The sequence below is a fragment of the Topomyia yanbarensis genome, chromosome 3, assembly GCF_030247195.1.
Source record: "Topomyia yanbarensis strain Yona2022 chromosome 3, ASM3024719v1, whole genome shotgun sequence".
NCBI lineage: Eukaryota > Metazoa > Arthropoda > Insecta > Diptera > Culicidae > Topomyia > Topomyia yanbarensis.
The window spans coordinates 224,926,239-224,936,135 of NC_080672.1; the positions used below are offsets into that span (position 1 = coordinate 224,926,239).

General features: G+C 39.5%; 1 protein-coding gene across 1 annotated transcript in view; it reads left to right on the forward strand.

Annotated features, from left to right (window-relative positions):
- The window catches only part of LOC131687700 (uncharacterized), a 25,397-nt gene extending 15,797 nt beyond the window's left edge, over positions 1–9,600 (forward strand). The window contains exon 3 of the mRNA XM_058971796.1: positions 9,563–9,600. Within this exon, the coding sequence (XP_058827779.1) occupies positions 9,563–9,600 (38 nt within the window). The remainder of the gene's footprint in view (positions 1–9,562) is intronic.
- Positions 9,601–9,897: the final 297 nt, after the last annotated feature.

Sequence of the window (9,897 nt, forward strand, 5' to 3'; positions counted from 1 at the left end):
CTTCATTGCTTACAACAAGACAGGCATGACTAACCTACGTGAAATGCCTCGTGCTTGCATGCTTGCAAATGAGGTTATCGGAGCTCACAACTCGCGATATCTGTGTTGTCACAGTTACACTGACTGTCGGAAACGTAGACAAAAAATATATATATATTGTTCAGCATACCTACCGCATAACGAATCATCTCCTTCTGATGATTTCAAAAGCGTTGTATCATATTGTAGCAGAAATGGGCTTCAGGATGCGAATGCTCATCACATCATTTGGGGCAGCTCAGACATCAATCTGAGAGGCTCTGAACGGATGTGGAGTACATAAGTAGTACAAATCTCCATATTCTGAATGTAGGAAACCGACCAACTTTTGCGAGGTCTGGGAGGGAGGAGGTGTTAGACATAACACTTTGCTCTAATAGAATTTTGCATGAACTGGGAAATTGGCAGGTTCCAAATGAAACTGAACCGTCTCTATCCGATCATAAATATATATTTTTCGATCATTTTGATGTCACCTTCAATGTGGTGACATATCGTAATACTAAATCTACAAACTAGGACCTCTTTTTGGAAAACTTGGCGACTAAATTTCATGGATATTTTCCAACAATTAGTCAACTAGACGACTTAGATGACGTCGTGGATACGACAAACTCATTCATATTAGCATCCTACGAAGAAGCTTGTCCACTTCGTACTGTTAAATCGACTAGGGGAACCCCTTGGTGGAGGGCTGAGCTTGAAAGAATGAAGGAAGTTATGAGAAGAGCTTGGAACCGGCGTCAGCGTGATGACTCCAGGGCTTTCAGGTCAGCTCGTAGTGAATATAAGAAATGTCTTAGATCTGCAGAACGGGCTGGCTGGCAAAGCCTATGCACTAATGTCTCTAGTCTGAACGAAGCTAGCAGATTAAATAAAATTCTCTTCAAATCGACTGATTTTCAGATGAACTCCTTAAAAACCAGATGGTATTTATGTGTCGGACGAAAAAGATGTTCTTAATTGTCTCTTCGACACACACTTTCCAGGTTGTATCGATCCGGAGTTGAACAATGTTCACAGATCTCATTCTGGTGATTCGGAGTCGTGGGCGTTAGCACGCACATTGGTTTCCACTGAATCGGTCAAGTGGGGAGTTGATAGCTTTGATCTATACAAATCACCCGGAAAAGATGGAATACTTCCCGTGTTACTGCAAAAGGGATTTGATATTCTTAAACATGTCTTGAAAAAGATTCTGCTTTCCAGTCTTGCTACCGTGTATATCCCGAAAGCATGGCAAGAAATAACTGCTAGAATTATTACCAAAGAGGGGCGCTCAAGCTATGAAGAAGCAAAGAGTTTTAGGCCTATCAGCTTAAGTTCTTTTCTTCTGAAAGCTTTGGAACGGATAATCGATCATCACATCAGGAACGTTAGTTTAGTTGAATATCCACTGCACAAAATGCAACATGCATATCAGTGTGTGAAATCCACGTAACTCTGCTTCACGATGTTGTTTACAACATTGAGAAAGCCTTCTCGCTCAAGCAATCTAGCTTGGGTGTATTCCTAGATATTGAGGGTGCTTTTGACAATGTGTCCTTCCAGTCTATTCTGGAAGCGATGCGCGGTCATGGGATACCTGCATGTATCTCGGGTTGGATAAACGCAATGCTTAGTAATCGCATACTTTGCTCGTCACTGCGACAGGCTGAGATACGGAAGTTGAGTATTTGCGGTTGTCCTCAGGGCGGCGTTCTGTCACCTTTGTTATGGAACTTAGTAGCTGACGGCTTGTTGAAGAAACTCAATGAGCTTGGATTTCCAACCTACGGGTTTGCTGACGATTATCAAATACTAATTACTGGATTTTGCATCGGAACAATCTTTAACTTAATGCAGCAGGCATTAAGAGCTGTCGAACAGTGGTGTCGACAAGTTAAACTATCAGTTAACCCAAGCAAAACTTCAATGGTTCTTTTCACGAAGAAGCAAATAACAACCGAGGTTCGTCCCTTGCAGTTCTTTGATTCTGAGCTACTGTGTGCAGATCAAGTCAAATACGTTGGAGTCATATTGGATTCCAAACTGAATTGGTCTGCTCACATTGAGTTCAGAGTCAAGAAAGCGTGCATGGCCTTCGGGCAGAGCAGACGAACTTTTGGAAAGACCTGGGGTCTCAGACCTAAATACATCTATTGGATTTAAACGACAATTGTACGTCCAATACTGTCATACGGATGCCTTGTGTGGTGGCAGAGGGGAGAGGTGGTGACAGTCCAGTCAAAGCTAAACCATCTGCAAAGAATGGCGCTCATGGCGTTGACTGGTGCTTCCACCACGACTCCGACTGCTGCTCTTGAGGCACTTCTAAATATCAAACCATTACACAAACACTTCAAACAAGAAGCACTATTATGTGCATACAGACTGCAGGTTACTGGGCTTTGGAACAGTAATCATGTTGATCTTGCTACCAGTCCTACACGATTGTGGTCACAAATGGTTACATGGGGTGAAGATATTCTTGCTACCAGTGATATTACACTCACTTGTAGTTTTCCTTACAGGACATGCCATGTGAAGATTCCCTCTCGAGAGGAGTGGTTGTCTGGCTATACGGAAAGACAACAACAAACGCAAGTGGTCTGTTACACTGACGGTTCTCTGGTGTCTACTGTCGTGAAATGAGATTGGAACAATCTCACTCACTAGGTAGATACTGTACTGTATTCCAAGCAGTCCTTCAACTGAGTTTGTCCGGCAGAGTTATAAACTTCTGCTCCGATAGTCAGGCTGCAATCAAGGCCCTTAGCTCAGACAAATCCCGGTCCAAGCTAGTGATAGCGTGCCGAACCCAAATCGAAGAACTAAGCATTGTCAACATTATCTACCTTGTCTGGGTGTCCGGACATTGCGGTATTACTGGAAATGAATGGGCTGATGAATTGGCCAGGGCAGGTTCAGCGATTGACTTCGTTGGTCCTGAGCCCGCGCTGCCAATTTCGACAAGTTGGATAAGGGAAAGAATACGGTCCTGGGCTTCGTCCGAGCACCGCAATTATTGGAGAAATCTACAAACATGTCGCCAAACAAAGGCGTTTCTAGAACAACCATGCCCAGTGGTTTCGAAAAATCTCTTACATTTTTCGAAGCTCCACTGCGGCATGCTGACCAGGGCTTTAACCGGCCACTGCAAACTCAATTATCACATGGCAACTATTCAGCGCGCTGAGTCTTTTTCATGTGATCTTTGTGAATCCGACAACGGAACATCATATCATCTGATATGCAACTGTCCAGCGGTAGCGCAATTGCGATTTCGAGTCTTCAGCCGTCCTTATATAGACGAAACCATGTTTGGACGACTGAAACTCAGAGACATACTAAAGTTTCTTATCCAATGTGGTAAAGAGCTTTAGGCTTATTCGCAGGCAAGTTGAACTACTTGTGAGTTTAACTTACCTGTTGTTTATTTTTGTTTTGTGCTGTTATTTTTCCCACCCTTCCAATTCTACTTCCCCACACCTCCTTGTCCTTTCCTTCCGCTCAGGAAATGATGAAAACACACGGCAAGGCACAAATCCCCGACTATGTACGGGGAACGTGCCATTTGAGCCAATATATTCTGATTCCTGATTCGTTTGGTGGTTACATTCACGCCGAAATGTCCTAGATTTGTTTTGAAAACCGTCCTGAATTCGATTCCGGAAATTTTCATATCCTCTGTGATTCCTACACGCAACTTTTTCGGGTCTCATTACTTTGGTGCAGCATTATGTCTCCCCTCTTTGCCATTCTGATATAAAGAAAGGCTTTCTAATCACTTCAAATCGACTTTCCAGTCAAGTCTCGGAGGGGCGAATACCGTATACCATATAACCTACGAGAAAGATCGTCGAGATCAGAAAATGTCTGTGTTTGTTACTCTCGAGTGGGAAACTTTAAACGACTTGGTACGTGGTACTGTCGGATTCATACTGCTCTTTCCCCATTACATCAACTGACTAAATGTACACCTTCTGTAAATATTACTTAGGGAAGGATTATGTTCTTGTACCTGCTCTTTTCTTAACCCGCGGGCTCTTGCATTTGTTGAGCCTTGAGCCATTGAGGTTCCACATCGATCCGAAACTTAGAGCCAGTGAGCTCATTGCTTTGTCGCGATCAACGTGATAGTTCCTGGAAAATAAGCTAGACACCGAATTCTCATTTGTCCAACGATGGCACGTTCTTATTTCCCCTCATCCGTTGCTTTTGCTAGAACGACCCTTGTAACTTCGGACTGTCGCCAATACATTGTGTGTGTTTGTGTGAGTATGAGGAGGAAGCCATGGCTGAACCGATTTGAAAACATTGTTTCAAACCAACGGTATAGCGCTCCCACAAGCTGCTATTATTTTTTTTTACTGCACGAACTTCCGCTTGCGGAGATACAGGTTGAAGAGTGCGATCCCACAGTAAATTTCCATATAAATAGGTACTGTAATGATTATTAAAATGGGTGCAACATTCTTTGTATTTGCGAATCTAGATCACTAATGACCAATGCCAAGTTCTTAAGTTTATGTAACACCTATTTTTCCGCAAACGCTTACTGATTTTTACAAACTTGGTTTCAAATGTAGGATATAATGCGAGAAATTACAAAAATCGAATTTGTAATTTACATGCCAAAAGCGAAATACATATAGGTACCAAGCGTAATAAGAATGTAGCAGACTTATTGAGTTATGGAATCATAGCTTGGATATATGAGAAAGAAACGATTGCACCACTAGGTTGATTAAAACAGGTTTTTCAAATTAGTTATAGCATATTGACCGGTTATTTCGTCATTAGAGCAATATTTGTTTAGAATAGCAGTATATCTCAGACAGTATCTCAATATCTCTGAAGAGAACGTCAATGCAACAGCAAAGTGTTCCAATCATCACTATACCAGTACTCATCTCAAGTATTGTCCGACAAGGCATTTTCGGTCTGCGATTTTGTTTTGATCTTGCATGATATTGCAAGATTACAACTTTGAATTTTTGACAAAATAACGGGTGAGTCAGAAGTAGATGGACTAAACTAAAACCCAGGGTAGGTTTTCTGTATAACAAATAAGTTTTATATCTAGTAGTTATTTAAAAAAAGTAGGACAGCTTATGGTCTATCTTTCTCCAGTGTACCTAAACTTCCTTTACTGCTCCCATCATGGTCTAGGCGACATTGAGATCTACTCTGCATATCCTTGATTTTAATTGTGCTACTGAAGCAGCTTCCCAAAATGCTTCGATTGGTTGAAGTTTTGGTACATTCCGCGGATTATCATCTTTTCGGCCACATTTCACACATTGAGAGTTCAACCAAGCAAAGGTATTAGTTTCAATAGGAGGCTTCAGCCGGATGGTAAACGAGGGGTATAAAAAAATATATCTGATGCACGATTTGGAAAATGGAATTTCGAATTACGGAAACAAGTTTTCTGACATGCATGGAGAGTGCTAATCATACACAGAAATTGAAACTTGCTAAAATGAGCTCAAATGCTGGTTTGTTATGGTTTCACAATCTATAAAAGTAGGCTTTGAGACACACGCATAAATCAAAGAGGGCAGCTCCCTTCGTATGCCGCTATTATGACAAAATTTGTAATATGTAATTCGACGCCTTTATCCAAGTCAAAAATCAAATGTTGGAAAATACGTTTTATGGCTCACCAAGTCTTCCTCACCAAGGTTCCTGTAGACCCGGGACTACGACACACTTCGACATCTGATGAAAAGTCTAACTAATCAAATAAGACTCATTTATCGCAAAAAAAATAATGTGTTTCCAAGTGCTGAGGTTTTATGATATAATGAATATTTGCGCTCGTTTGGCATTAACTCGTTACTCAATTGATGAGTAATACTGTTAGAGCTGTCCCAAATGTTATTATGAGAATTTGTGGCACTGCCCGTTATGAGTACAAAACAATTTCTACCACAATATGACACAACCTTTTTAAAATCATCAAAACGCGATGTAATATGTAGCAAATTTACCGAACAATAGACGTATTTCTTGTCTATGCTCTCAACAACCAGATTGACAGCAAAAATATCGTAAGTTGTTATCTCAAATATGAGACCTGTGCACTATACGCAAAAATGAATGCACTAGGTAGGGTGATGTGCCTATTATGGCAGTAGAGCCTATTGTGACCCTATTTCGTACCCCTTGGTTTCGAACCAAGCATATGAGATAATGACACTATCGATTTGGCTAAAACAGGTGAGAAAAAATAAGCTCAAGTTTTATTCTTTATTTGTTGTGCACATATGTATTTAGAACTATCATCTAAATCCAACTTTTAATTAAAACAAAATCACCTTATTGAAATATCTACTAATCCGCCTCACTCACGTAGTGAACCGAAACTGGATGCAACGGCGCTTAGCAAAATAAACTTTTACGAGCCAGCATTTACCGCCTCATATCTCGTTGTTCCAGCACCAATATACTAAACATTGCACTGATACATACCTTTATTTTAGCTGGAGAACCTTTTTACGATAATTTCACTTTAAAATCACTCGTCAAACACTAGAATAGGCCTAGTGTTATAATAGGATAAAACTAAATACGGGGGTTCCTATTATTGGCATGTTTTGCTGATACACTACCACAATCAAAACCAACTTTTTGTATCCATCATACAGAAAAGAATCACCAGTGCGGCCAAACCAAAACATGAACTTGTAAATATAATGTAATGCAATTTCAGGTATAAGTAATCAATTACTTCAAGTTATTCAACTAATTGCTGATTGCAGATATTTTATTTTCATCTGCACATACAATTCGGATCGGGAGAAAGCAATGTGTGGTGAAACTTATCATTCCAGTTGCTAACCTTCGAATGGTTTTTTCTGCGTGCGCAATTCTGGGCGCTCTTCTACTAACAGCTGATGAGTTTCATTGATGTGCGTGATGTTTACGTTTGTTTTGATCGGCTGAAAAAAGCAGAATGATTCGTTTTACAAATCACACGTTGGCGTCCATGATCTGGATACCTAGTTAGAATCGACGCAAATGGAATATGAGGCATTGCGTTTCAACTAGATTGTTTTTCGATGAGGTGGAAATTGGCACACCCATGAGGCGATAATTGGATCGTTGAGGTGGGAATAGATGCACAGAATGGAACATTTATTTTCATTTATGCTGAAAATTGAGGCAATTCTGCTAAATAAGCATTATATAGATGTTTAAGAAACAGTACACTGATACTTTATTCTGAAAAATGTTATAGATAATATGGCTTCTTTTGAAGTTGTTCAAAAAATAGTGCGACCCTCTCCCTAATGGTGCCAAAATAGGCTCATCACCCTATTTCACAAGAAGTGGTCATGCAATTTTTTTAAATGCAATGAAAACGGGGTTTGCTAAGTTTTCAACATAATAGCATCCTTCATGAAAATACAGTCCACAACAACTAGAAGCTATCGAAAACGTTGGATAATGCTCTCCTATTTGTGTTAATTAGGGGCATGGCTAATTGTTATTTTAATTGCCGCAAGGTTCTACTGTATCAATTTTGTTGGCTATTTTCGGCAAATTTAAGGCTAAGAGAAACGAAAGCATGGACATGGACATGATCGAAAGGAAATGTAAAGAAACCTTTGCCTTCTGCTAAGTAGGAGTTGGGCGTTGTACCCAAGTCTACCGCATGGTCATTGATAGAACATAACTCATCATCATGCTTTACCGCCGACGCCGACATTTTAATATGATTATAACGCCGAACTCATACTTAGCAAAAGGCAAAGGATTCTGCACATTTCCTTTCGATCATGTCCATATGAGCCTGCTTAGTCATAGTTTTCCGTTCTGATTAACTCTAGAATACCTATCCGTCTTTCAATTTTATTGCTTTCGTTTCTCTTAGTCTCAAATTTGCCGAAAATAACCAACAAAATCATACAATCATCCATTATGTTAGAGCTTCGGTTGACACAGCGATGGAAAGGTCAATTATGCTTCGTTTACTGACTTATTTTAGTCTTTCCAGCCTTTTGGTTTTCAGCTAGAGGTTAACTTGGGACTCCTATTTCTGCTGCATTCCACGACGTGAGAGCAGGACTCCAGGGACACGGCATCCAGGCTGATTTAGTCCAGAGAGAGATAATAGACTGTTATCTACCTCCTAATGGACCACAAACGAGAAAGTTTGTACTACTTGAATAGTATATGACACTAGATCCCAACTAACTTTTCCCAACTAACTTTTCAAATGTTTTTGGACAAAAAACTAACAACAAGTAATTTCGACATTTCTTTAGAAAGTTCAATTTATTTGTGTTTTAAAACCCCCAAAACAACATGTACGTAATTGTAAATGCCTTAGTCTGGCGGTTCAATGGCTAAAGACTTAGATGACCTTAGAAGTCACTCGGCGTATGCTCGAGCCCCAGCCAGAAGGAGCTCTTAGTGATAAGTAGGGTCGCAATACTAACCCTGTAATCGCACTGTAAAATAATTTCAGTACCAAGGTATTGTTTTTGATAGTGAATTATTGAAACTCAACGATAAAGTTGTAATGGACTGTTCATGACACACAGCTTGTTCTATGTAGTATGAAAATATTTAGATCAAAATACTATTCTATTTGGTATTTTGAGAATCGTGCAAAAATTTGGGCAAAAAATACCCATGAAAAACAGGCAACGCGCTATAAGATTTTAGGAAAAATCCGCCCATGTGCCAGAGGTGAATAATCATTAGATTGATTTGAGCAAACTGAATGCTAGCATATATTCATAGCATAAAGTCATAAAGCTCAAAAGAAATATAGTACGTAGTTTTCGAAACGAAATCATTCTTTTATCATGATTTATTATAAGGGTGCAATATTTTGGCGCTTCTTGTAGCTAGTATGAGTAATTTAATAATTTTTTTATAAATTTATAGTATCAATTGGAAAGAAATCGGCAATCGAAGCTTTTTAGTAGATTTCTCCACAAACGAAGCTTTATCTGTGAGTTCTAAAATACAAACAGGGCAACTATCAATGATGTAACGCAAAATTTTCATTTCATTTGTCCCCTCCCACTTCTCAGGGTCATTGGTTATTTCCTTGGTAAATAAGTCACGAATAAGATGTCCAATATTTTTTTCTTCGGTAGAAATACATTTGGTATGTTTCAGGTTACTTTTTTCCACCAAATTTCACAAAATGTGGAAATTTTTCATTGTCCCTCCCTCAATACAAGTGTGACATGATTTATAAATAGCCCCTACACCAAGCTTTCGGGTAGTACTAATTTAGCACAAACCCTGTGCTTTTCTACTGCGCAGAACAAGCGACGATATAATGCGTACGACGGGAAAATTGAAAAACGCTGTTATGAAGTTTTTCAAATCAAGTTTTGCTACCATTAGTTTCCTCGGATTCTTACGAATCCATTGGTATACTATACTTGGGTAGTTTTATGGGAAAAGCGAGAGAAAAAGCGGGTTGAAGAAATCATTCATTTCATTCGCGTGTACGCATACATTCATATGAGTATCGTATATGCGTATTATATTGATATCCCCAATTCTGCAGATAAAAAGAAAAAGAAGCCCGACGGGGGCCTTAACTGAATCAGTTATAGCTGAATTGCTTTATGTAACGGAAGAGTATAGTGTAACAATATTTTGGCTAGCGCATACCCTGGTATTACACGCCCAATATTATCACAGGCAGTTGTTGCATTGGCTTCGGTTTTCCCGATTCTAAATCGTGAAATAAGTTTCCGCTATCCTCTTTCGATTAGTTTTTCCAGTTTTAGCAGTGTCTGATGTTGATCAGAGAAAGTGAAAATGAGCTAACTAGGTTGTAGCATCAGATCATAGTAATCGATTTTCTATCACTGTCTATTAAAAGTTTCAGTAGGGATG